Source organism: Chlorocebus sabaeus, chromosome 9 (genome assembly GCF_047675955.1).
Source record: "Chlorocebus sabaeus isolate Y175 chromosome 9, mChlSab1.0.hap1, whole genome shotgun sequence".
In the NCBI taxonomy this organism is placed as follows: Eukaryota; Metazoa; Chordata; class Mammalia; order Primates; family Cercopithecidae; genus Chlorocebus; species Chlorocebus sabaeus.
The window spans coordinates 98,389,386-98,417,090 of record NC_132912.1 but is presented as its reverse complement, the minus strand read 5'-3'; the positions used below and the strand labels follow the sequence as shown (position 1 = coordinate 98,417,090).

General features: G+C 41.2%; 2 protein-coding genes across 10 annotated transcripts in view; both read left to right on the top strand.

Moving 5' to 3' along the window:
* TCTN3 (tectonic family member 3) overlaps window positions 1–12,301 on the top strand; it is a 29,820-nt gene extending 17,519 nt beyond the window's left edge. For all 3 annotated transcript variants that reach the window (XM_007963669.3, XM_007963668.3, XM_007963667.3), the window contains one exon: window positions 11,410–12,301. In XM_007963669.3, the coding sequence (XP_007961860.3) occupies window positions 11,410–11,646 (237 nt within the window). In that variant the 3' untranslated portion in view covers window positions 11,647–12,301. The remainder of the gene's footprint in view (window positions 1–11,409) is intronic.
* A 6,570-nt stretch (window positions 12,302–18,871) lies between these two features.
* The window catches only part of ALDH18A1 (aldehyde dehydrogenase 18 family member A1), a 49,685-nt gene continuing 40,851 nt past the window's right edge, over window positions 18,872–27,705 (top strand). For 4 of the 7 annotated variants that reach the window (XM_038009350.2, XM_038009348.2, XM_038009347.2 and 1 more), the window contains exons 1-2: window positions 18,872–19,143; window positions 22,150–22,265. Coding sequence is in view for 4 of the 7 variants with exons in the window: in XM_038009347.2 (XP_037865275.1) it covers window positions 22,178–22,265 (88 nt within the window). In the remaining 3 variants the exon portion in view is untranslated. The remainder of the gene's footprint in view (window positions 19,144–22,149; window positions 22,266–27,705) is intronic. The other 3 variants (XM_038009349.2, XM_038009346.2, XM_038009343.2) reach the window with 1 other exon arrangement.

The following is a 27,705-nucleotide window of genomic DNA, read 5'->3' as shown; positions in this document are numbered from 1 at the left end:
CATAACTTTTATTTAATAAATGTCTTTTATTTATTATAATTGAAAGTTGGCTGTGTTTTATACCACAGTCAAATAATATGTGCTAGAAAAATTGCCAATCTAGCTGTCTGTCTTAGTGGTTCTGAATCTTATCAACCCCATTGAGAGAATCTGTTTAACACTATTGACCTACTAGAAAAATGCAGACATGCAACATTCCTTATATCGTTCCAGGGATTATTGATTTTTTGAAGCCAGGCTAAGAACCTCTGCCACAATCTTGTAATTAAACAGGCAGTATATTAGGAAAGATAAGGAATAAGAGTAATTCAACATTAGATTTTAGAAATAATCGCTACAATAGAAAGGGCTAGGAAGTGACGGGATTAGTAAGAAGGGGTTCTGTTTCTCTTTTTTGTTAATGTCTTGGAAAATACTAATTGACCTCTCTTCCAATAAGGGACAGTTGTAGCACCACCAGTAGACTTAATAACCATGACTCATCAGTAGTTTCTATTACTGAAATATTTCTTTCACAAGGATCAGTCAACCACTATTTGCCTTTATCTCTTAATGAACTATTAGACTATAGAAGTACTTTGCCTCCTTCTATGGTTTCTTAAAAGCTAGCATTGAAGAAACTGACCTAGTTCATTCAGCTGGGGTTTATTTTTTAATTATTTTATTACCTTTTTTTTAAAAGAACTTTTCAAAGTTTGTTTAATGTTTCCTATGTTAAAATATATAATCAGTCAGGCGTGTGGCTCACACCTGTAATCCCAGTACTTTGGAAGCCGAGGCAGATGGATCACTTAAAGTCAAGAGTTTGAGACTAGCCTGGCCAAAACAGCAAAACCCTGTCTCTACTGAAAATACAAAAATTAGCTGGGCGTGGTGGCACATGCCTATAATCCCAGCTACTCCAGAGGCTGAGGCAGGAGAATTGCTTGAACCTGAGGCGGAGGTTGCAGTGAGCCGAGATCGTACCACTGAACTGCAACCTGGATGACAGAGCAAGACCCTGTTTTAAGTAAAATAAAATAAAACATATAACCACTTGAAATCTCTCCCTGATACATGACATTTAACTGCCTTTATCCTGTAACATATTCATTCTCAATGACTCATTTGAAAATCTGGATAACTTCATTGATATCTTTAAAATAAGTTAGGGAATTTAAAGATTTTCATTGGCTTCTCTCTCAAATATGTTTATCCCTAAGGGGAAAAAAATGGAGATATTTAAAGAAAAATTACCTTTACGTGGACATTTACAACACACTTTATTTATTCATTCATTCATTCTAGGGATGGGGTCTCGCTCTGTCACTCTGGCTGGAGTGGCAAAATGCTTTATTAAATAAGGTCTAACGTTCGTAATAGAAATCACCATATCTGATTGTGTTAAATTAAAAAAGACTTGTAGATAAAACATACAGATACAGTTTATGTTTTTGGATAGGAGTCTGATTTGGACAAATAAATGTAAAGCACCTTTTGAGATAGTTAGGGAAACTTGAATATGGACTATATTTTAGATAGAAAGAAATGTTATTGATATGAAAAGGTTGACACTTTTTTTTAAAGCAGATTACAAAACAGCCTGTACAGTATGATCTCATGTGGTTAAAAATATACATATGGATATCTGTGTATATAGATAAAATATAGATATTAATAATGAATGGTATTCTTAGCAGTAGAAGTATGGTTTTTTTAATTTATCTATGTTCTTTAACTTTATAATTTACTGCTTTTGTAAAATTAAACTTAAAGTCACTAGGAAACTCTAAAAATAACTAGATGTTATTTAAAAATGTATTTATTCAGTTTCATTTACAATACCATGGAAAAATTACTTAGGAACAATATAGCAAAAAGATGCAAGATCTTTTCACTATAAAACATTACTGAGATAAAGGAGATCTAAATAAATGGTTCATGAAGAGGACTTAACATTAAGATTTCTATCCTCAAATGGATCTATAGATTTAACGCAGACCCAATAAAATCCTAGAAGGCATTTTTATAGAAATTGACGAGCTGATTCTAAAATTTACATGGAAATGTTAAGGACTTAGAATAGCCAAAACAATTCTGAAAAAGAACAGCGTTGGAGGACTTACAGTGCTTGATTTAGAGACTTACTCTAAATCTCAGACAGAGTGGTACTCCAGTATAACGATAGACAGACAGACCAATGGGACAGAAGAGAGTTCAAAAAAAGGTTCATAAATCACATCAATTCAATGGGAAAAATTTTAAAAAGTATTTATCTATTTACTTCTTAGAGACAGGGTCTTACTGTGTTACAGCCCAGGCTGGAGTGAAGTGGTGCCATCATAGTTCACTGCAGCCTTGAACTCCTGGGCTCAAGTGATCCTCCTGCCTCAGCCTCTCGAGGTAGCTAGGACTACAGGCACATGCCACCATGCCCAACTATTTAATTTTTTGTTGAGACGAAGTCTTACTGTGTTGCCCAGCATGGTCTCAAACTCCTGGTCTCAAGTGTTCCTCCAACCTTAGCCTCTCAAAGTTCTGGGATTACAGGCATGAGCCACCTGCCCTGAAAAAAAAAAAAAAAAAAGTTTCTTTTTTTAACAGTTGGTGCTGCTAAAATCTCAGAATTCACTATTAAAGAGCTCATCCCTGTAACCAAAAACCGTCTGTACCTCAAAAACTATTGAAATTTGTTAAAAGTTGGTGCTGGAACAACTGGATGAAACTGGAACTACTGGGTAAACATATGGGGAAAATGAACTCTAACTTGTATATCAGTCCATACATAGAGTACTTATGTCTGGATCATAGACCAATACATAAAATCCAGAATTATAAAGCTTCTAAAAGAAACATAAGAGACTATCTTTACAAGTTTAAAGAAATCAAAGATTTCTTAGACAAGAAACAAAAAAATCATTGACCATAAACTTTAAGACATTGATAAATTGAACTTTAGCAAAATTAAAATCTCTGCTCACAAAAGATACCATTATGAAAATGAGAAAACCGGCTAGTTTGGGAGAAAAATTTCTCAATAGTTTATCTGACAAAAGACTCATATCTAGAATATAAGAAGACCTTTTACAAGTAAATAATACAATGGCAAACTAAAAATGGGCAAAAGATTTGAGCAGATACTTGAGCATGGTGCTGTGGCTTACACCTGTAATCCCAGCACTTTGAGAAGCTGAGGTGGGCAGATCACTTGAGGTCAGGAGTTTGACACCAGCCTGGCCAACATGGTGAAACCCCATCTCTACTAAAAACACAAAAATTTGCCAGGTATGGTGACGCATGCCTGTAGTCCCAGCTACTTTGGAGGCTGAGTCACGAGAATTGCTTGAACCCAGGAGGCGGAGGTTGCAGTGAGTCGAGATCACGCCACTGCACTCCAGCCTGGGCGACAGAGCAAGACTCCATCTTAAAAATAAAAAAAATAAAAACAAATAAAAAAGAGATTTGAACAGATACTTCACAAATGGAGATAAACAATTGATCAATAAACATGGAAAGGCATTCAACATCATTAATCATTAGAGATATGCAAATTAAAACCGTGCACTACTACTTCATGCCCACAAGAATGGCTAAAACAAAAAAGACTGACAATCATGTTCCAAGAACGTAGAATAACTGGAATTCTCATACATTGCTAGTAGAAATGAAAATTGGTCTAAACTTTTACAAATGCATCTTCCGTATGAATCCGCAATTTTACTCCTAGGTGTTTACCCAAGAAACATGAAAACATATGCCCCAAAAAAGGCTTGTGCAAGAAAGTTTATAACAGCCCTATTCATAATCACTCAAAACTGGAAACAACCCGAATATCCATCTTGAGGAGAATGGGCAAATTACAATACATTCACACAATGGAATACTACTTAGCAGTAAAACAGAATGAATTACTGATACACAAAACAACATAGATGAATGTCAGAAACATTTATCTTTAGGGAAAGAAGCCAGACACACACACACACAAATAATAATAATAATCTTTAATGATAAAAGTCAGAAAGTGGCTACTTCTGGGAAAGGGACACGAAGGAGCTCTGAAATGATGGACAAAGTCCAGACCTTGCTTTGGGTATTGGCTATAAAGCATATATAATTGGCAAAACTCATTGAACTAACTACTTAAGATGTATATATTTTATTGTTTATAAATTGTACCTCAATAAAAATATTAAAACCAAACAAAAAGACATTTAAGAAAACATGAGAGGCCGGGCACAGTGGCTCACACCTGTAATCCCAGCACTTTGGGAGGCCGAGGCGGGCAGATCACTGAGGTCGGGAGTTTGAGACCAGCCTCCCGGTGAAACCCTGCCTCTACTAAAAAAAAATACAAAAATTAGCTGGGCAAGGTGGCACACGCCTGAGTCTGTAATATATGTGTCTGATAAAGTTCTTGTATATGTAAAATAAGGGACACTTACAGCTCATTAATGAGTTACACACTTGTACCAAAGATGAATTTGTTAAAATTGATAGTCTGAATGCAGCTACAAAAACACACCTAAAAGATAGTATCCACAACTTTTTCTTTAATAGTTTTTATTTGTACCGATTTTACATAGGGTATTAACATATAATGGTTTAAAAATTGTGATCATACAGATGTAATATATTGGGTGTACTTCTTATTACCAAAGCCTGACGTAACCTAATCCAAGCTCTTCATGCTGTTACAAAGTAAATCTTATTTTGGTACAAAGGATTTTATTGTACTGTAGATTGAATTGAAGCAAATAACCACCTGAACTTTACAAAGTGTTAAAACAAAATTGCTGGTGGTAATTTCTTAAGTAAACATCATGAAATATTATAGCTTAAAGTAGAAATAAAGTAAGTCAACCATACATAACAGAACTGGACCCACAGTAAATGAAATGTATTGACTGGGCTATGTATCTTTTGTCTGTCTTGATAAAAGAAATGAGGTAACCAGATTTTGAGGGAGTTATTTTTCCCCAATGCTCTTCCTGTTGCACACACTAAATAAACAGTGAATTGTCTAATTTTGCATATCTATAACTTTTAAAACACAAATGGGAACACTTTAGACTTGAGAATCAAAATAAAACACACTGAATATACTCAAAGAACCTTGTTCTTCATGTGATACTAAAACTCAAAATCTAAAACGGATCAATAGGCTGGTGCAGTGGCTCACACCTGTAATCTCAGCACTTTGGGAGACTGAGGTGGGAGGACCACTTGAGCCTAGGAATTCAAGACCAGCCCAGGCAACATAGTGAGACCCCATCTGTACAAAACATCAAAAAATTAGCTGGGCACAGTGGCATGCACCTGTAGTCCTAGCTACTCGGGAGGCAGAGGTGGGAGGATTGCTTGATTCTAAGAGGTCAAGGGTGCAGTGAGCCGTGTTTGTACCACTGCACTCCAGCTTGGGTGACAGAATGAGACCCTGTCTCAAAAAATAAAATAGGCCAGGCATGATGGCTCGTACTTGTAATCCCAGCATTTTGGGAGGCCGAGGTGGGTGGATTGCCTGAGTCCAGGAATTTGAGACCAGCCTGGGTAACATGGCGAAACCCCATCTCTACTAAAAAAAAGAAAATACAAAAAATTAGCTGCGCGAGGTAGCACATGCCTGAACCTCAGCTACTCAGGAGGCTGAGGTGGGAGAATCACCTGAGCCAGGAGAGGTCAAGGCTGGAGTGAGCCAAGATTGCACCACTGCACTCCAGCCTGGGCGATCGGAGTGAGACTCTCTCTTAATAAATAAATAAAAATAAAATAAAATAGGTCAGTAACATTTAGTATTACCTGGTTACCTAGTAAGTGCAATTTAAGCTTCTTTTAATTGGACTATCTACTAGGCTGCATTTACTCCAAACTTCTATACAATTATGGAAGCAATTTTAAAAATAAATGCAGAATAAGCATTTCATTGGAAATATTTGTTAATAAATACATTAATTAATTAAGCATAACCATTAAGATCCTAATTACCATGTGATGGGAAGGAAAAAGGATCAAATAGATCTGTAATTGCTAACTCTTAAATAGCTGTGACATACTTTCTACTTTGTGATTTGTTAATCACTTATTATGTTAGTTCCCTACCTCCAAAAAAATATCTCCCCTCATTTGTTTAAAAAAAAATCTTTATTGAGTGCTTACTCTGTGCCAAGTACCATGCCTGGAACTAGGTATAGACAGGTGAAGCGGACAGACATCATCCATAGAAGGTGTGAGGTACTGCTGAGGTGATCAGTTCTAATCTGTGTAGAAATTCACCAGCAGATACTGAAGGCCTGAACTTGGGTGGGAGTTTGGAGGGCTTTGAGAAGTGACAGAATTCAGATTTAGAGATGCCACAGATAAGACTTGACTGTGTAGATGTGGAGGTTGAGGGGGAAGGAGTCAAGGATCCATGTGTTATTTTGATAAATTCATACACTATATGATGATCAAATCGGTATTTAGGATACCCATCACCTTGAACATTTGTCATTTATTTGTGGTTGGGAACATTTAAAATCTCCTCTTCTAGCTATTTTGAAATACACAATATATTGTTATTAATATAGTCGCCCTACTATGCCATTGAACACTTAGTTATCCTTGACTACCTGTTCTGAGATAATGTATTGACTTTCTATTTTTGTAGGTCAGTTCAGCTCTGTTATTTTCCTCCTACCCTTCCCACCACTCTCCCAGTGTATTTGCATCAAATTATTAAATCAGTATTCAATGTTTCATCATGATGTTTATGTAAATATGCATGCTGCAGCAAGTATTCAATTTTCTGAAATTAATAATTACCTATTTCATTCTTAGTTTTCTTTGAACTAATAGCTAAGGCTTCTCACACTGTTCAACAGCTCTGTAAAATTTCTCTCAATGCAGTTTTTCAAACAGTTGAACGTGCCATATTATCTATCAGTTCCACATTTTCCTACATATTTTCTTCATGGAGACCCCCATAACCCCATAACCTGATGTAGTGTGGACTAGTTGCTGCCCCGCAGTTGTCAAGGGACTTTCTTGTACTGCCAACTAGGGTATTATTCTTAACTTGTTTAGTTTACTGATTCACTGTTTACTGGAACTACTTCTTCCTTTTTCTTGGTTTATTCTCTTGTGTTTATGGAGTTTGAGTCTAATAATTTTTGGGGGAAGATGCATGTAAAGTATTTTTTTTCTTTAGTTCACATTGTCTGAAAATATCTTTATTCAATCATCATCATCATCATTATGCTTAAATGATCATTTGTTTAGATGTAACATTCTAGGTTGAAAATTATTTTCTTTTCTTTTTTTTTTTTTGAGACGGAGTCTCGCTCTGTCGCCCAGGCTGGAGTGCAGTGGCCGGATTCACTTACAATTTTGAAGGCATTCTTTCTTCTTGTTTCCAATATTGCTGTTCAGAAGCCATTTTAAGATCTTTATATTCTTGATAGTCTGAAGTTTTCACAATTTTATACCTTGAGTAGATCTTTTCTTCATTGATTATACCAAATTTTTTACTCTGAAACTCAGTTCTGAGAATTTTCTATTATTATTACATGATTAATAATTTCCTTCCTGCTCTTTTCTCCGATCTCTTTTTTTTTTGGAACTCCTATTCATCTCTTAGGGTGTCGCTAGATTGAATCTCTATTTCTTTTTCTTTTCTCTCGTTGTCTATCTCCTTATCTTTTTGTTCTTCCTAAAAAAGATTCTCAACTTTATCTTTTAACCTTTTTACTGCATTTTTTATTTTGGCCATCAGATTTTTAATACCTAAGCTCTTCCTTATTCTGTTTCTTTTCATAATATCTTTTTTCATGTATCCCTGAAGATACTAACAACTTTGCATCTTCATCTTTCATTGTCTGTGTTTCCTCTGAGTTGTTTATTCTGTTCATTTGGTACGGTTTTCTCTTTATTGTGAGAAACTTCCCCCATGTTTGTCAGTCTTCAACTCTCTATCCAAAATAAGAGTAAGCTGTTAAACTGACTGAAAGCTCTGTGATTGTGGGTGACACTGACTGACTTGTGGCCGTCACTGTGGAGCAGTTATCCGTAAGCATTTTAGAGCTAAATTAGAGAAGGGATAATTCTTCATTTTTCGTTCCACACCTCACTCTGACCTTCTCTATTTCCAATGTCCCTGAGTCCAGAATTTATCTGGCTTAAGTTGTTTAGTCTCTTGTTGAGGGGGAAAAGGAATAGTTGCCTGATTGCATTGAAGGGATATCATTTAGTAATGATTTTCCATCCATCCCTCACCCTTCCTCTGTTACCTCCTGTCACTGAGTCTTGAGAGTTCCACAGAGAAAATCTGCTTGTGTCTTGTCTCTGAAAACTTTCAGGCTTGGCCTTCTTTCCCTCTGTTAAACCTTGCTGCCATCTGCTTTCTGGTTTTGCATATGATGATGTCTCCCCATTCCAGTGAACATGGAGTTTTTGTATCTGTTTCTTGTTGGATTGGAATGGTTTGAAGACATAGAGGGAGAAGACACGTCTTTATGCTGCTGTCTTCAAATCTAGTAGTAGCTCTTAATGAGCGCATATTCTGGGTGCCTCTGAAAGAACAACTCAGTTTGAACAATTTTTGTCATATGGGGTTTCTCTGCCACTGAAACACCACTATAAAGATATTAATATATATACTTGAGCAGACATTGGCCTAAAGGTTGCCTTCTTGGGTTAATAGTTACATTAGAGTTCAATTCTGGGTATGGGGTGACCTCAAGGCTACAGAAATTCCCTGATTTGGGAGTTCGAGGAGGCTAATGATACTCTTTTTCCCTGCCTAAGTTTGAAACCAATTAAAAGGAGTCAGATAAAGATAATCAGATATCAGTTTTATTACTAATTAACACTAGGTGGATACGATTTGGGTATATAGCAATGTTCAATACCACACTCTTCCATCATGAGACCACTATCCCAATTCCAACCACAGCTCCTTTGGGAATTCTCCTGGGACTGCTAGTGGGCAGTTTCAAGTCTGCCCCCCTCCTAAAAGCTCTGAAATAAGTTAGAATAACACATTGATTCAATCAACTTCTAGATGACACTGAACCCATAGCTGAAAAATCATTCCCTATTCCGTTTCCCATCCCAAAGTATTTCTCACCATTTCAGCCAGTATAGGTCACCAGGCATTTTGCAGTGAGTTTACATAACAATATTAACATGCTTCAATAATGTCAGCTGTGAAGATTTGCTCCAAAAATTGAATATATGTCCTCTCCCCATTATAAAATTCCTGAAGGAAAACTAAAGTCCTAATACTAAATCCTTTTGTAAGTTTAAGTCAAAAGAAAGTTTATTACTTATTCATAGGTAATAAGTTCTTATCCCTTTTCTTTCTCTGATTAGTCTCAGCCAGTCTTCAATGCCTGGCCGGAGTTAGGAATCCCTCGGCAGCTTCAGCCTGGGCTGGCCATCCTTGTAATGTATATGGTTCTTTCAGTGCCTCAGAAGTTGTATTAATCCTATGCCAAGTCCCTCATGAGCCTTACTATGTAAAAAAATAAAAATAAAAAAAAATAAAAGGCCGGGCACGGTGGCTCACGCCTGTAATCCCAGCACTTTGGGAGGCTGAGGTGGGTGGATCACTAGGTCAGGAGATTGAGACCATCCTGGCTAATACGGTGAAATCCTGTCTCTACTAAAAATATAAAAAATTAGCCAAGGTGTGGTGGCGGGCGCCTGTAGTCCCAGCTACTCGGGAGGCTGAGGCAGGAGAATGGCGTGAACCTGGGAGGCAGAGTTTGCAGTGAGCCGAGATCGCGCCACTGCACTCCAGCCTGGGCGACAGAGCGAGACTCCGTCTCAAAAAAAATAAAAATAAAAAAACTAAAGAATTAATTTGAATGCAAGATTAGCACGGACTAACTCTAGACCCACTTAAAAACAAACTTTGGGAAGCTGAGGCAGGAGGATCACTTGAGGCCAGGTGTTTGAGATCAGCCTGGGCAACATAGCAAAATGAACATGGAAATTTTCCTGGGACTATAAACAGTTATTTTGTTAAACTTGAAGATTTTCTTCATTCGCCCTCCTTCATTCTGATGCACATATTATGCATCTGGCTCTGAAATGAGTTAGAATAGCACATTGATTAAATCAACTTATAGACAACACTGACAACTGCCCCTACAAAAAAAATATAATAATAAAAATTAGCCAGGCCGGGAGCAGTGGTTCACACCTGTAATCCCAGCACTTTGGGAGGCCGAGCCAGGAGGATCACTTGAAGTCAGGAGTTCGAGACCAGCCCGGCCAACATGATGAAACCCTGTCTCTACTAAAAATACAAAAAAGTTAGCTAGGCATGGTGGTGGGTGCCTGTAATCCCAGCTACTCGGGAGGCTGAGGCACGAGAATCACTTGAACCTGGGAGACAGAGGTTGCAGTGAGCCAAGATTGTGCCACTGCACTCCAGCCTGGGTGACAGAGTGAGACTCTATCTCAAAAAAAAAAAAAAATTTAGCCAGGTGTCGTTGTGCACTCCTATAGTCTTAGCTACTCAGGAGGCTGAGGCAGGAGGATCACTTGAGCCTAGAGGTCAAGTCTGCAGTGAGCGATGATTGCACCACTCCACTCCAGTCTGGGTGACAGAGCAAGATCCTGTCTCTAAAAACAAACAAGTGGCAGTCCCTAGGAGAGTTATTCCAAGCAAAATTATGTTCCCAGAGCTTGGTACTTACTGTTGCCAAAGACCACAGCAAATGCATAATATGTTCATCAGAGTTAAGGACGGTGAATGAAGAAAATTTTCAAGTTTAACAAAATAATTATTTATTGTCCAAAAATTATAATCAAAAGTTTGCTTGTTGAGCTGAGTCAAAACAAAGGGAATTCATTTTAGATAAACATGATTCCAGACATCATCAGGCTGCAGCTATACCTACCAAAGATACATCTGTTAGGTCAGATACTTGAGTCAGTCTGACAAGATCCCTTCTAGGAACATCTGTTTTATTTGACATGAATTGGTGGGTGGTTGGAAAGATCCTTCCAACCCTGAGAGTCTGTGAGTGACCTTTCTTTCTGCCATTTGAGAAGGAATAGAATTGCTACTACTACTTCCACTTGTACATATGTACTGTTTCAGAGCCTGGAGGCTTCTGATAGAGTAGAGCTGCTAAGCACGTAAGAGTAGCAGTTTTGCCATGTGGCCTCTCTGATATCAGGCAGCTCCCCAGCTAAGGGAAGCTACAGTCAGGGTTTAGGTAGGTGTTAACTGTTCAGTTCTGCTATCATTGACTGTTGCTAAGATATTCATTTCCTTGTGTCTCACTGAAAGAGAAATACATGGGACCAATATGAGATAAAGGTATATCTTGCTTAAAATAATTAATTTCTCTCTTCAGGAAAAGTAATGATAATAGCCAAGTTAGAGTGCTATATGAATGGGTACCAAGCGCTGACCTGTCATTGACTTTCTTCCTGTAGGATTCTCAACAAGTTACAGAAGTATCTTTGACAACTATTGTGAACTTTGTGGACATTACCCAGAAGCCAGAGCCTCCAAGGGGCCAACCCAAAATGGACTGGAAATTGCCATTTGACTTCTTCTTTCCCTTCAGAGTGGCATTCAGCAGAGGAGTATCCTCTCAAAAATGCTCAGTCTCTCCCATCCTTATCCTGTGCCTCTTACTACTTGGAGTTCTCAACCTAGAGACTACATGAAGAAAAGAAAATAATCAGATTTCAATTTTCCCTGTGGGAAACTCTGAGGCAGCCACTTATCTTGGTTAAATAGATCCTCCCCTGCTCATGACCAAAGAGCATTTAGGATAATAGAGGACCTAACTGAAGGAATCCTTGTATATGAAAGGAGTTATTTTAGAAAAGCAATAAAAATATTTTATTCATCATAGCTCTCTGCTTTGGGCTCTGCAGACCACCAGGTACACAGGAGGCCCTCTGCTTCTCAAGCTGGGAAGGCCAAGAGCCTTCCTTCAGCCTTTCTGGTTATGTTACACCTAGCTGAATGTTTATAAGGTCTGGATCCATCTGCCCTCAGGCGCAGTTGGGCCAAGCAGAAAGAGAGAAACACTTCTGCTGTCACCTTGAGTGACCTCAGGAGTAGCTTCCCTCTGGACTGTAGAGGAGCTAACTGTTTGGAACAGAAAACTGCTGGCTGTCGATTTTGTCCGGTTCCTTTGCCAACATCTGGGCACACACTTTGCCCAGACACGAGTGGGGAAAGCAGTGTTTTCTCCTCAGTTTCCAAAGTAAATGGGGAATCCCAGCTTTCTTTTCTACTAGCAAATGACCCTACCATTTGTTTCTGCCTTTTTCTTCCGTTCACTGTGGTGAGGAAAAATAAAACTGGTTGAGAGCTTTGTGGTATTAATTCCAGCAGCATGGTAGAAGGCAGCTGACCTGTGGTCTGCCTCCTGATTATGCTTCTATGTGTGTGAGGTTTGGGAAAAAAGGCTGGGTAGAGTGGCTCATTCCTATAATCACAGCACTTTGGGAGGCTGAGGCAAGAGGACTGCTTGAGGTCAGGAGTTTGAGACCAGCCTGAGCAATGTAGCAAGACTACATCTCTACAAAAAATTGAAAAGCTGGCCGGGCACAGTGGCTCACACCTGTAATCCCAGCACTTTGGGAGGCCAAGGTGGGTGGATCATGAGGTCAGGAGGTCAACACCAGCCTGCAACATGGTGAAACCCCATCTCTACTAAAAACACAAAAATTAGCCGGGCATGGTGGTGGGTGCCTGTAATCCCAGCTACTCGGGAGGCTGAGGCAGGAGAATCGCTTGAACCAGGGAGGCGGAGGTTGCAGTGAGCCAAGATTGCGCCATTGCACTCCAGCTTGGGCAACAAGAGCAAAACTCTGTCTAAAAAAAAAAAAGAAGAAGAAAAGCTTAGCCAGGCATGGTGGCACACACTTGTGGTCCCAGCTACTCAGGAAGGTGAGGTGGGAGGATCACTTGAGCCCAGGGAGTCAAGGCTGCAGGAAGCCATGATCATGCCACTGTACTCCAGCCTGGGCAACAGAGCAAGACTGTCCCAAAAAAAGGATGAGGGGTGTGCAGGGAGGGAGAAAACTTTCATAAATACACAATAGCATTTAAATCAGGGGACTTAGGTTCTTTTCCTTGGAGATATACTCTGAAGACCCCAGTTTTGTGACACTGACTTTAGTGAGTCCAGCAAAAAATCTATTTTTTGTTTTAGCACAAGGCAGTGGCAGCTTACAAAGGGCCTTGCCTGCCCTGCCAATTCAGAGATTCTGGCTTGCAGAGATAACAAGGTAATTTCCTATTATCACTCTTGGACAGGTAGGAATTGGTTGGGAACTATGATAGAAAACATTAAAAAGTTTAGGCCTGGAGCAGAATTATCCTAGCCTTGTAATTAAGGCAAATTTTTGGTGTAAGATACCAAATCTACTTGTTTGAAACTTTAAATCCATTTTACAAAGAACTGAATCTAAAGAATAGAATGTACTAGAACAACTTCAGTGAAACTCTGGAATGTGGAATTGTAAGGTGCAGCTCCTCAGTGACCTAACAATTTAGTGGGGGGAGATTGACATGTAACACAGGAGACTACATTTGTTCAGAAAAGCAATCAGTGTGGCCTAGACCAGTGAGGGGCAAGTTTGGAACTAAAGTGGCAGGATGTAGGGGACTGGGAGAGTGAGTGGGAGGGAGGTGATCCCAGGAGCCTAGAACAACCTTCATGAAGGCCCAGGGTTTTTCATGGGCAGGAGGGTTCGGGGCCTGAAGTGACTACTTTAGTAGAAACACTGAATGGGCCAAACAGCCAAGATAAGCAGGATGGCAGCTCCTTTTGTCTTGACTTGAAAGCCAGACAGACAGAACTGGGAGATAGTTTGGTTTTCTTCACAGCATATTAATACTCTGAAATTAAAACTGCCTTTTAATAAAGCATATGCTTAGTTATAATCCTGCTTCATGAGAAGAAAACGCTCATTTGTAAACATCATCTCTATCATTTTGCCCTTTTCCAAAGTACTTGGAAAGTAACCAGTTTCCCTGAAAGAAAAAGCAAAGTTTTGAGCAGTTGTTATTAAATTAGAGGAAGTGCTTCTGTACAAGGGGAAGTCGGCAGCTGGGAAGCTGATAGCACAGATCCCACTATAGTCCATTTCATAGACATTTCATTCAGTAACCCTGCCTCCGAGGAGACCTGCAGTAAAACTGACCACAAAGCTAATAAGAGTATTTAAGTTTTCCAGGTTTGGGCTTCTTAAAGGAAAATAATACGTGACAACTCATCCTCATCTATGGGGTAGCAGACATCCAGTCCACTGCTGACAGACTACCTGCCCCTTTCAGAATCTGGTCCCTCTTGGTCCGTGATTCAGATCCTTAGCCTCATGCTGAAGTGCTATGAGACCACTCTGTGCCTTTAAACAAAGTATATGTCAAATATAATTCACATACCGTAACATTCATCCTCTTAAAGTGTACAGTTCACTGGTTTTAAATGTATTCACATTGTTACACAACCATCACCAGAACATTTGTAGTCCCAGCTATTTGTGAGGTGGAAGCAGGAAGATCGCTTGAGCCCAGGAGGTTGAGGCTGCAGTGAGCCATGATCATGCCACTGCACTCCAGCCTGGGTAACAGAGTGAGACCCTGTCTCAAAGAAATAAACAAAACAAACAAAAAACTCAACTTCTTGTGTATTGTATGTAATACTCCATATTTATGAGTAACTTTCCTTTTTTATCATTGTATTTGTTCAGTATTCTGGGTCTTTTAAAGCAGTGGTTCCCAAAGGTTAGTCACAAAGTAATCTTCTAGGGTGCTTTATAAAAATACTGATTCCTGGGCCCTACCCCTAGAGCTGCTGAATCCCTGGTGGAAGAGGCAGTTCTGGGAAGTGAGGACTCCAAGATCAGTATTTTGTCAAGTTTTTTAGGTGCTTCTGATGTGCAGCTTGGTTTGTGAAACTGTGGAATGCTACATAGTGTGGCTCAAACTGGTTTCATTTAGGGTCCCATCATTCCCAACTCCTGAATATGGCCACCATTTCTCAGAATTCCAACTGCTCAGAGCTTTGCTTAAGGAGGGGAGGAGACAGCCTCCATCTTTCCATTACATGCATGACTGGACCAAGAATGGAGTCCTGAACCAGTCTAGACCAGTACAATTTTCTCTCACAGGAACTTGGAATTTAGACCAAGACTTGAAATGGGTCATGAGTGGGCACTAACTGGAAAGACTTTTTAGAGCTAGGGAAGCCATTTTCCACCAAATGTTCACTAATGGAGACTCTATCTTAAAGGAAAAGTGGAGAAAAGGAAACAGATGGGCAAAGAAAAGTGTTAGCAAAAGACTTAGAGATGGAGAACCATCTTGAGTTTCTTGTCCCTGCCCCTTGTGAGACCCAATTTGACTTTCTGCCTTTGGAGACTATAAGTTACTCCTTCTAGTAAATTGTCCTGTTTGAATGAGTGTCTGTTTTTATAATTAAATAACTTGAGATTAAGGTAATTTAAGCCTAAAATAATTTAGATGGCATCTAAAGAAGCACTTCTCAATCCTGCATTCTTATAGACCAATACTAAATGTCCCACTTCCTGTGTGACTGTCTGGTCATATCCAGCCTTATTTCTAATTGCTGAGACAAAAATTAAATCTCTCCAGTCAAAAAAAGAGTCAGTCTTTTTATCATACACAGGAAAAATATCATAGCTGAATTACTTCCTTGACTTCTATGGAGGGAAAAACTAGCTCATATGTCTGATATTTAATTTTTCCTAATCCATAGTTAAATATTCCACTCCTTTCTCTTTATTGATGGAATAGAATATTAGTAGTAAAATAGTAATAAAAATAAGAGCGATAAATAAAATAGAAAATGTCTGTACAATGTTAAAGGATGTTCATTTTTTTTATACTCTTCACAACCCTATGGGATAGACAAAGATGGTGTCATTAGCCCTATTTTTTATTTGAGAAAACTAAACCAAAGTAGTTACTTTTATGTATTTATCAAATATCTATTGAATATTTCTTATGTTCCATGAATATACTTCCCTGTTCTCAGGAGCCTATCTTTTAGGAGGGAAGGCAGACAAGCTATTACCAAAAGGTAATCTGTGAGTTAAGAACCAGAACAGGCCTTCTAAAGTGAAGGCCCCTCTCCCTTGGCTCTAGCTATACCCATAGTCACCTAATTCATTCTAAGTACATGATGAGAATCTTAAAACAAAAGATGAGATACCAGATATAACTTATTTGAGGGAAATTTAATTTCTTTTGTTTTTTCTACCCTACTGCAAATCCAAAATGCTCCACATTTAACACATTTCGTATTCTCATTCGTCACCCAAAAGAACTGTTGTTCCCCATTCACAGTTCCACGTGGCTGGGGAGGCCTCAGGAAACTTACAATCATGGTGGAAGGGGAAGAGACACGTCTTACATGGTGGCAGGCATGAGACAGCAAACCCGTAAAGGATGAAGAGTTCCTTATAAAACCATCAGATCTCATGACAACTCACCTCATAGATTTCCTGATTCATGGTATTGCAGCATCATCAGATTCCCAAGCACTGCTCTTCTCTCACTCTCCCACTTTGAATAAGTGCTGTCAGCTCTCCCTCCTTTTTGTCCCCCATTCCTCTGCTGAAGCGTTTTTTTGGGCCACCATTTCTTACCTGGGCCTTTGCAAAAGGATAATCAACATTTCAGCTCTAGGCCTCTTTACTCATTTCTGGCACAAAAATCTGGTCATACCATTCCAGCACTTACAAAGTCATGTCTCTGTTTTTGAGGATTATAAAATTCAAAATCTTTAGCACAGCACAAAAAACGCTTTGTAAGGAAGGATCCCAGTCAGACCCCTCTCCTGTCATGTCCTACTGCAAGTAGCCTCTTTTCACAGGGTGTCTCACACCTCTGCATATATCATTCCCTTATTCCCTCTTCCTCATATGATCCTGTACTCCTTTCCTCTTTTAGGTAAACCCCTTACTTCTAGCACTTCAAAGCACAATTTGAATATCAACTCTTTTTAAAGCCACGTATTAGTCTGTTTTCACACTGTTATAAAGACATACCCAAGACTGAGTAATTTATAAAAAAAAAAAAAGAGGTTTATTTGATTCACAGTTCCACATGGCTGGGGAGGTCTCAGGAAACTTACAGTCATAGTGGAAGGAGAAGAGGCACGTCTTACATGCTGGCAGGCATGAAAGAGCAAACAAGTGAAGCAGGAAGAGTCCCTTATAAAACCATCAGATCTCATGAGAACTCACTATCACGAGAACAGCATGGGGGAAACAGCCCCCATGATCCAATCACCTCCCATCAGGTCCCACCATCCACAGGTGGGGATTATGGGGATTACAATTCAAGGTGAGATTTGGGTGGGGACACAAAGTCAAACCATTTCAGCCATCCCTGAATGTCTGGCCATCCCATTCTTTAGTATTTATCACATGGTATTGTAATTATTTGCTCATATATCTCTCTCTTTCATAAGGCTGTGGACTCAACTATGTCTTCTTCCACACCCAGGGAATGCTTGGTACATTAACTTGCTGTCTGAGTCCATTTTGTTCTGCTAAAATACAATAACACAGACTGGATAATTTTTAAATAATAGAAATTTATTTCTCACAGTTCTAGAGGCTAGGAAGTTCAAGATCAAGGTGCCAGCATCTGATGAGGGTTTTCTTGCTGTATCCTCACATGGTGGAAGGGCAGAAGAGCAGCAGAGGACACCCACCCCCACAAAACTTTTGATAGCAGCATTAATCTATTCATGAGGGTCACTCTCTTCATAAAGGTGAGCACTCTTGACCCAAATGCCTCCCATTAGGCCCCATCTCCCAATAGTCTTGCATGGGAATTAAGTTTCGAACATATGAATTTTGGGGGACATATTCAGACCATAGCAGTAGCCAGTGTTTAATGAACAAGAAAATGAATAAATAAACTTAGCAGTGTTATCAGGGACGACAGAAGGGCAAGATGTGTTTCTGTGCCCAACCTCCTATCAAATGCTGCCCTCTCACCACCCAGCACTATGTGCCTATGCAGGAATGTGTCCTTTGAGCAAAACACAGCAAGGAAAGAGGGAGAAAAATCTGTGTTTTCACTTTTTTTCTTTTTCTTTTTAAGAGATGGGTTCTTGCTGTGTTGTCCAGGCTGGATTTGAACTCCTGGGCTCAGGTGGTTCTCCTGCCTCCACCTACGAGTAGCTGGGAGTACAGGCACACACCACTGTGCTGGCAGGTTTTTGTGGTCTCTCTTGGTCCCTCTTTAAAGGTGAGTCTGCATTCACCTTTGGAATAGTTCTAGTTGTCAGAGATTGAATATCCTATTTTAAAATGCAATGTTCTTACAACTGCCTTTGATGAAGGAGAGTTGAGATGGGACCACTGGGGAAATCTCCAGATGACTAGCGGGCAAGCAATTTGATTGCAGTGCCAAAATGCTTCCATTTAAAGAGCCAAAGTTTGCAAATGTGTGTAAACTGATCCAATCTATTCCCAGGATGTGCCTGGAGTAACTAACGTAAGTAAGTTGATCCAAACTATTTCCGAGGTGTGCCCGGGATATAAATGGTTAACACTGACAAACACACCTTATGAAATCTACCAGCAGCTGAGGATGCCAGGCACCTCTTCTACCTCCCTGGAAGGCCCGCTGGGGCGGCATTTGGAAGCTGTCTTCGCCCCTGTCCCCGGCCCATGTCCCCTCCCAGGACGTGGGCGTTCCCCCTGAACTCGAGTCCCGCCTCCTCGAGCTAGCCGGGGCCTAGTGGGCGGGCCAGCCACGTGGACCGCGGGCCTGATTCTCGAAAGGGGCCTACGCCGTTGCCGCGCCGCAGCTCCAGGCCAGGCCCTCGCCCGACGTCAACAGCGTAGGCCCGGCTGCCCAGGTTTACTTTTACGCCACTGACGTAACGTCATCGTGCGGGACGTGGACGGAAGAAAAAAGAGAGCGAGCGCGCGCCGGAATCGGCCCGGCGTGGAGTGCGGACCCGTGGCAGTGCCCGGCGGCTGCGGCGGGGGTGAGGCAGGTACGCTGCGAGCGGCGGGGATGGCTAGGCGCCCTAGTCTCTGCGGAAGCTGATGCGCGTCCAGGCTCAAGCGCGAGGGGCGTGAGCGCCGGGCCGCTGGTCACAGAGGAGCGGGGGCGCGGCCGGAGCAGGTGCCGGGGCCCAGGGATCTGGCCCGCGGGTAGGTGTGGGCCTTGGCCGAGGGATGGCAGCTGCACCAGGCCGCCCAGGGCGCGCTGCAAAACTCCGGCGCGTTCCCATATGCCGGTGCGCGGCGGCCCTGGGATCTACGGATGGCTCCGGGCCCCTGACCTCCCCGGCCTTCCCTGGGTACCCCATGTGAGGAACTGGGCCAAGTGGAGACTTCAGGCCTCCGCGGGCCCCTTCTCGATCGGAGAGCCCGGAGCCTGCACTGGTGGTGGCGGTGGTGGCAGTGGTGGCAGTGGTGGCAGCGCCGGAATGCCGCGGGTTTTAGCTGGCCACACGCCGACTCTCGGGCCTGGGTCTCTAGTTCCCCGCGGCCCTCCGGGCGTTCGTGATCCCCTCCTCAAAGCCAGACTCCCTTTCCAGTATGGCATTCTGTGTATGCTGGGGCCTTCCTGTTACAGCAGGGCGCACCCAGATACCCCACCTCATCCCTTCCCCCATCATTGTCCCCTGCCCTCTGAGGTGGTGAGGCCCATCGGATCTTTGTATTTAAGTGGTGAGCCATATACCGAGCATGTGTTTGTGGATGAACTGTGTTGGGACTGAAGTTCACTTCTCTGTTCAAATCAGTTAGATAAGGGCTTTCTGCTTAGTCTGTAAAGAGATACTTGAGAAATGCCTTGAGTCAGAACATGAAAACTTTTTTCAACTGATGATACGGAGTCTAAACACACACAGAGAGTCTAGACGCAGTCACACGAATCTAGATATGAGTCTAGACAGACACACACACACTCTTTGCTCCTTAGGATCAACTGTGTGCTTCTCGAGGGCGTAATACACTTTGGCAAAGTGAGCTATCCATTACAGTGACAGGGTAGATGTAACCTCCGAGGTCAGTCAGAGATAGTGGTACACGGAAGAGGCTAGGAGGCTTAGTTTCTGTGTCAGTCTTCAACCTCTACTTCAGTGACCGTAAGTGTTCAGAACTTTCAATCACTCTTGGGTAACAGAGAGGTACACAGTCAGTCAATATATGTGTGTGATTGTATCTAACAGTGAATATTCATTGAATTCTTTGTTCCTGTGATGGGTCTTGAAGGAAATTAAGGAGAAAATAATCGTAAGGCATCATTAGTGCCTAAAAGACAAAAGAGGAAAACTGACATTTACTGACCATCTGTTGTACCCAAGCATTTTCCACGCATTATCTCATTTAATTCTCTCTATAGTTCCATGAGGTCCTTAGTGTTAGTATTCCTGATTTATAAGTGAGGAAACAGAGGCTTAGGAAAATTAGGTAGCTCTCCACGAGACACACACACAGATAGCAAGTGCAGAGCACGAACCCAAGTCTGACCAATTTCAAAGGCCTTGTTCCTCATCGTTTTTGCCATATTGTCAATGGAAAGTTTGTAATCCAGATGGGAAAAGCAGTAGTCACGGGCTATTTAAAATCTAACCTATGGAATATATATCCAGCTGTGAAGACTAGAGTTGCTGGGGAAGGTTTCTTAGGGAGGTGGAACTGGAATTTGATTGTTCTACCCTTTGGCTCTTCTATAGTTATTTTGGAGAATTCACATGTAAATAATTGTTTAGCAGCCATTATTGAAGGAATTTATATAAGCAGCAAACATAGATCATGTGCCAAAATCATACTTCAGTGTTATGAAAAAACTGAAATAACAAAGATCAATTAATACTTTGTTGCCTACTAGATGCCATATGTTTTAGAACAGCTGTATCCTTCCATTCTCTGTCCTATTTCAGTGCCTTGTGCAGTATAAATTGTAAAGCAGTAACACCATGCCTTATTTTTCTTCACTATGGGGCTAAATGCTAGTCTTCTGAGGCACATTTAAGAGGGCTGGGATATATCCACCAATCCATAGAACAAAAGTTAAAAGGAGGCCCATAAACAAAGAAACTGAAGTGTTTTTCTTGTGTAAACAGCAGTGTCTCTGTAGCATAACAAGAGCCACAATATTGGGAGGCCGAGGCAGGTGGATCTTGAGGTCAGGATATCGAGACCATCCTGGTCAACGTGGTGAAACCCCAACTCTACTAAAATACAAAAAATTTGCCAAGTGTGGTGGCGCACCGTGCCTGCAGTCCCACCTACTTGGGAGGCTGAGGCAGGGGAATCTCTTGAACCCGGGAGGCAGAGGTTGCAGTGAGCCAAGGTTGTTCCACTGCACTCCAGCCTGGCGACAGAACAAGACTCCATCTTCAACAAACAAACAAACAAAAAAGAGCTACAATAATGAATGGCTTGTTCTCCCTGTACATATAGGAAGGAGTCCCCTACTTTTTTGTGAAATAAACTGTTCTTTGTCTAAAGTCTCAAATTTGACCCAGGGTGAGGAAATGCCCATAACTGCCTCATATTCTCAACCGAGATTTCTAGCCATGTTCTCATCCTCCACAGGATTAAGATGTTAGCCAGTTGCAGACATTGCCACTGCCTTCCAGGGGTACAAGAGTTACTTTATAATCCTGGGGCATCAGGAAGAAAAACATGGCAGCAGCCTCTGCCCTTTCCTCTTGCTTCTCATGGCTGGCTGGCAAGGATCAAGCTGACATTTCAAATAGGTGCATTTCCCAGTTCTGTTGGGAGGTGTTAGGAGAAAAGTGGACATGGTTGTTTTAGGATATTGGATCCGTTACAGGAATTATATGAAGATTTAGTATTAATACATAAGCATTGCACCTGAAAGATTTTTTTTTAATTTGGAAGATACCAAAACCAGCAGATATTTTTTGTGTCGCAAAATATTCCTAACCCTGCATTATTATTTGCTTACATAAAAACTAAGATGGTCCTAGGAAAGAAAGGGCTAGGGTTGAGAACTAGAAAAGAGCCACTTACTCTTTCTCTCTTTTCTGTAATATAGAGGAGGTGGGAGTTTCCCTAATACAGAAGAGTTTAGAGCAGGAGAGTCAGATTTTTACTCTGAGAGTAAGGGGAAGTAGAGGGAAATGAAATGAATTCTCCAGTATTTTTCGTTACTCACTTTTTAAAAAATGTGTTCTGCAGATACTTTGGTCGGTGACCACATCACAACATGTTGAGTCAAGTTTACCGCTGTGGGTTCCAGCCTTTCAACCAGCATCTCCTGCCCTGGGTCCAGTGTACAACCATCTCTAGATCTCGTACGTACTATAGATAACTTATGAGTGTGTGGGAAGTTTGATAGTCAAAGTGTGTTTCAACAAGGTTTTCAAAGAGAAAAAAAGTGTTTGTTTGTTTGGAGACAGGGTCTCATTTTGTCACCCAGGCTGGAGTGCAGTGGCACAAACAGCTCAGTGTAGCCCAGACCTCTTGGACTCAAGCAATCCTCCTGCCTCAGCCTACCAAGTACTTGGGACTACAGGCACACACCACCACACTGACTCTAACCTTTTTATTTTTTGTCGAGATGGGATTTTGCCATGTTGCCCAGGCTGGTCTTGAACTCTTGAGATCAAACAGTCTGCCCTCCTTGGCCTCCCAAAGTGCTGGGATTACAGACGTGAGCCATCATGCCTAGCCAAGAAACTAGGTTTAAAAGAGAAAAAAAAAAAAAAAAAAAAAGATGTAATTTGGCAGAATTGGACAAAATTCTGCCAAATAAGGAGGCAAAGAGGTAGTCTCCTGGTGAAATATTCCCAGTGTTTGTGTCAATTAAGTATTTCCTGTATTTATTGCCCCAAAATAAATTTTTACATGCTTTTTTTTTTTTTTTGAGTCTCACTCTGTCACCCAGGCTGGAGTGCAGTGGCATAATCTTGGCTCACGGCAACCTCTGCCTCCCAGGTTCAAGCGATTCTCCTGCCTCAGCCTCCCAATTAACTGGGATTACAGGTGTGCATCACCATGCCCAGCTAATTTTTGTATTTTTAGTAGAAACAGGGCTTTACCATGTTGGCCAGGCTGGTCTCGAACTCCTGACCTCAGGTGATCTGCCCACCTTGGCCTCCCTCCCGAAGTGCTGGGATTACAGGCGTTAGCCACCATGCCTGACCCCATGCTGTTTTTGTTCCTTACTTTTTTTGTAATTAAGTTTTAGATTTTAAGCTAATTATAAATTCACTTGCAGTTTTAAGAAATAGTACAAAGAGGTCCCTTATACCCTTTACCCAATTTCACCTAGTATCTCAACCAAGGTATTGACGTTGATACGATCAAGATACAGCACATTTCAATCACCACAGGATTTTTTATTTCTCTTTAACAGCCACTGTCCTCTTTCCTAATACTAACCTCTGGCCAACATTAATCTGGTCTACATTTTTATAATTTTGTCATTATGAGAATGTTATATAAATGGAATCATCCAGTATGTGACCTTTTGGGATTCTGTTTTCTTTAGTATAATTATCTGGAAAGTCATTCAAGTTGCTATGTGTATATGAACATTCATATACAGGATTTTGTGTGAACATAGTTTCATTTCTCTGGGATAAATGCCTAAGGGTATAGTTGTTGGGTCAGATTGTAGCTGCATGTTTAGTTTTTTATATAGTTTGAATGTGTGTCCCTACCAAATCTCATATTGAATTGTAATCCCCAGTGTTGGAGGTGGGGCCTGTGGGAGGTGTTTAAGTCATGGGGGTGAATCCCTCATGCCTTGGTGCTGTCCTCGAGATAGTGAGTGACTTCTCACAAGATCTGGTTAAGTGTGTAGCACCACCCCCTCTCTGTCTTCTTGCTCCCTCTCTCACCATTGGAGATGCCTGCTTCCCCTTTGCCTTCTGCCATGATTATAAGCTTCCTCAGGCCTCACCAGAAGCTGAGCAGATGCCAGCACCATGCTTCCTGTACAGCCCACAGAACTATGAGCCAGTTAAACCTCTTTTCTTTATAAATTACCTAGCCTCAGGTATTTCTTTACAGCAATGCAAAAACGGCCTAACACAGTTTTATAAGAAATTGTCAAACTGTCTTTGCAGAGTGGCAGTACCATTTTACATTCCTACTAGCATTGTATGAGTGATTCACTTTCTCTGCATCTTTACCATCATTTGATGTGGTCACTCTTTTTTATTTTAGCCATTTCGATAGGTATGTAGTGATATCACATTGTGGCTTTAATGTACCTTTCCCTAATAGCTAATGATATTGAATATCTTTTCATGTGTTTATATCCTCTTCAGTGAAATGTTAGTTCATGTCTTTAGCTCAGTTTTTGTTTTGTTTTGTTTTGTTTTTGTTTTTTGAGACGGAGTCTCGCTGTGTCACCCAGGCTGTAGTGTAGTGGCGCGATCTCAGCTCACTGCAACCTCCGCCTCCCAGGTTCAAGCGATTCTCCTGCCTCAGCCTCCTGAGTACCTGGGATTACAGGTGCCCACCACCATGCACAGCTAATTTTTGTGTTTTTAGTAGAAACAGGGTTTCACCATGTTGGCCAGGCTGGTGTCAAACTCCTGACCTCAAGTGATACCCCGACTTCAGCCTCCCGAAATCCTGGGATTATAGGCATGAGCCTCCACATGTAGCCTTTAGCTCAGTTTGAATTGAAAAGTTGTTTTTGTTGTTTTTTTAACTATTGAATTTTGAGAATTCTCTATATCTTCCTGTCTTAGTCCATTTTTATTGCTATAAAGGAATATCTGAGGCTGTAAAGTAAAGAGGTTTATTTGTCATGGTTCTGCAGGCTGTACAAAAAGCATGGCACCAATAACTGCATTGGGTAAGTGCCTCAGGCTGCTTCTACTCTTGGCAGAAGATGAAGGGGAGCTGGTGTGTGCAAAATCAGATGGCCAGAGAGGAAGCAAGAGAGAGAAAAGAAAGGGCCAGGCCCTTTTTAACAAGCATTTCTTATGGGAACTAAGAGTGAGGACTCATGCATTCCCTCTGAGAATGGCACCAGGCTGTTCATCAGGGATCTGCCCCTGTGATTCAAACGCTTCCCACCAGGCCCCACCTCCAACACTTGGGATCATATTTCAACCTGAGACTTGGTAGGGCCATACCATATGCAAACCACAGCACTTCCAGGTATTAGTCCTTTGTTGGATAGGTGGTTTGCACGTATTTTCTCCCAGTCTCATAGATTGTCATTTTATTCTTTTAACAGGGTCTTTCATATAGGAAAAGTTTTTCTTTTGACGAGGTCAAATTTATCAGCTTTTCTTTTTATGGATTGTACTTTTGGGGTGGTCGAGTCTACGAACTCTTTGTATAACCCTAGATTTTGAAGATTTTCTCCTATTTTTTTTCCTAAAAGTTCGATAGTTTTATATTTTACACTTAAATCCATGATCCATTTTTTGTTTGTTTTCTTGAGACAGAATCTTGCTCTGTTTTTACCCAGGGCTGGAGCATAGTGGCACGATCAAGGCTCAACCTCCAGGACTCAAGTGATCCTCCTACGTCAGCCTCCCAGGTAGCTAGGACTGCAGGTGTATACCGTCACACCTGGCTAATTTTTTTTCTTTTTTTTTTTATTTTTTCTTTTTTATTTTATTTTTTTTTTTGAGACAGGGTGTTGCTCTGTCAACCAGGCTGGAGAGCTGTGGTGCAGTCATTACTCACTGCAGCCACAACATCCCAGGCTCAAGCAATTCTCCTGCCTCAGCCTCCCAAGTAGCTGGGACTATAGGCATGCACCACCACATCTAGCTAATTTTTATATTTTTTGTTGAGACAGAGTTTTGCCATGTTGTCCAGTCTTGGCACATTTAATTTTTTAAAAAATTTTTTGTAGAAATAGAGTCTATGTTGCTCTGGCTGGTCTCGAACTTCTGGTCTCAAAAGATCCTCCTACCTTGACCTCCCAAAGTGCAGGAATTACAGGTGTGAGCCACTGCACCCAGCTTTGTGATCCATTTTGAGTTAATTTTTGTATAAGGTGTGAGGTGTAGGTCAATGTTCATCTTTCAACTTTTAATACCAGTTGTTCCAGCATCATTTGTTGAAAGGCTGTTTGCGATGTTTTGAGTTGGCTAGCTCCTCGATATCACCTACATCTTATCAGTAGTCCATTTCCAGGTTTCATTGCAAGATGACTTGCCAATCAACTCATCAGGCTTATCATTAGACAGAAAAATCTCTTTCCTATTCATGTAGAGTATAAGGGCTAAAAATTCAGGATTTGGAACCAGGTCCTGGGTTTTTAAAACTAGCCCTTCTCCTTATTAAGTAACTTAGTAGCCTAAAACAACTGTCTGTTTAGGTCACAATTCTGTGGGATGGTATTTTGGACTGGGCTCAGCTGCACAGTGGTTCTGTGTCAGTGTCAGGTCTCAGATTGACTTAGGGCTGATTGTTGGGGATGAAGAGGCCTCTGCTGGGATGACACATCACTTATGTTCCATATGGCTTCTCATCCTTCAGCAGGCTGTTCGTGGCTTCTTTGCGTGATGCTTGCAGGGTTCCCAAGAAGGGCAAGCATGGTAGCTGCAAGTCCTCTGGAGATGTAAACTCAGAATTTATACACTGTTCCTTCTGCCACATTGTTTTGGTCAAAGCAAGTTACAGGGCCAGCCCAAATTTAAGAAGTTTGGAAAATTGACTCACCTGTTAATGGAGAAGCTGCAAAAGGATTGTGGCCATTTTTGTAATCTGGCAACACTGATAAATTACTCAGTTACTCTGAGCATCGGTTTCCTTATTTATAAAACGGGGATAATAACAATAAGGAACTCATAATAATACCTAACTTATGAGGCTTAATTCATGAGAATTCAGTGAGATGATGGTGATGGTGATGACGACGATGATGATGATGATGAAGGTAGAGTATGGAAAAGCTCAAACTATTTTTCCTCTGCTCTCACTCCATGACAACAATCAACACAGAAGACTTCTGTAACCAAATGTGTGGGGGTCGCAGTGGACATCAGTTGGGTATCCTCCAGTTCAATTCTGACACTACCTCCCTGAGGACAGCCCACAGGTTGAGGGCTCAGTCCCACAAGATCATCCCCACCTTCCTACCAGTCCTAAGTCCAGGCCTCTGGAACTTCTGACTGACCAGCTTCAAGTTGGGGTTCCCACAGTCCCCTCTTTGGGCTTGGTTGATTTGCTAGAGTGATGCAGAGAACTCAGGGAAACACTTAGATTTACCAGTTTATTACAAAGGACGCAGATGAAGAGATACGTAGGGTGAGATGTGGGGTAAGAGGCACAGATCTTCCATGCCCATCCCAGGCACACCACTCTCCAGGAACCTCCACATGTTCAGCTGTCTGGAAGCTCTCCGAACCTTGTCCCCTTGGAACTCTTATGGAGACTTATTGAAGTAGGCATGATTAAAGCATAGACAACTGTGTTGAAATGTGATTGAACAAAAAGGATGTGACCTAATACTAATAGACTGAGTGGGGTAACCCAGCAAGGCCTGTCTGTTCAGATTTTATCTTGATCTTTCTGTGCAATATTTCTTCCTCCAAGGTGTGGGGCAGGACCATCTCTGGATTGAGAGTCTTACAACCCACAATCAAATTAAGAGTCCTGCCTTGAGCAGGTGAAAGGAGTTCAGGAGAAGATCAGAGAGAGAGATTCTGTTTCCTTACACCAACATTATAACGAAAGACTGTAAAAAGCACTATTAGACTTATAAGCCAGGAACCATGGATATATATGCCATGTCGCAATAAGTAATACTTT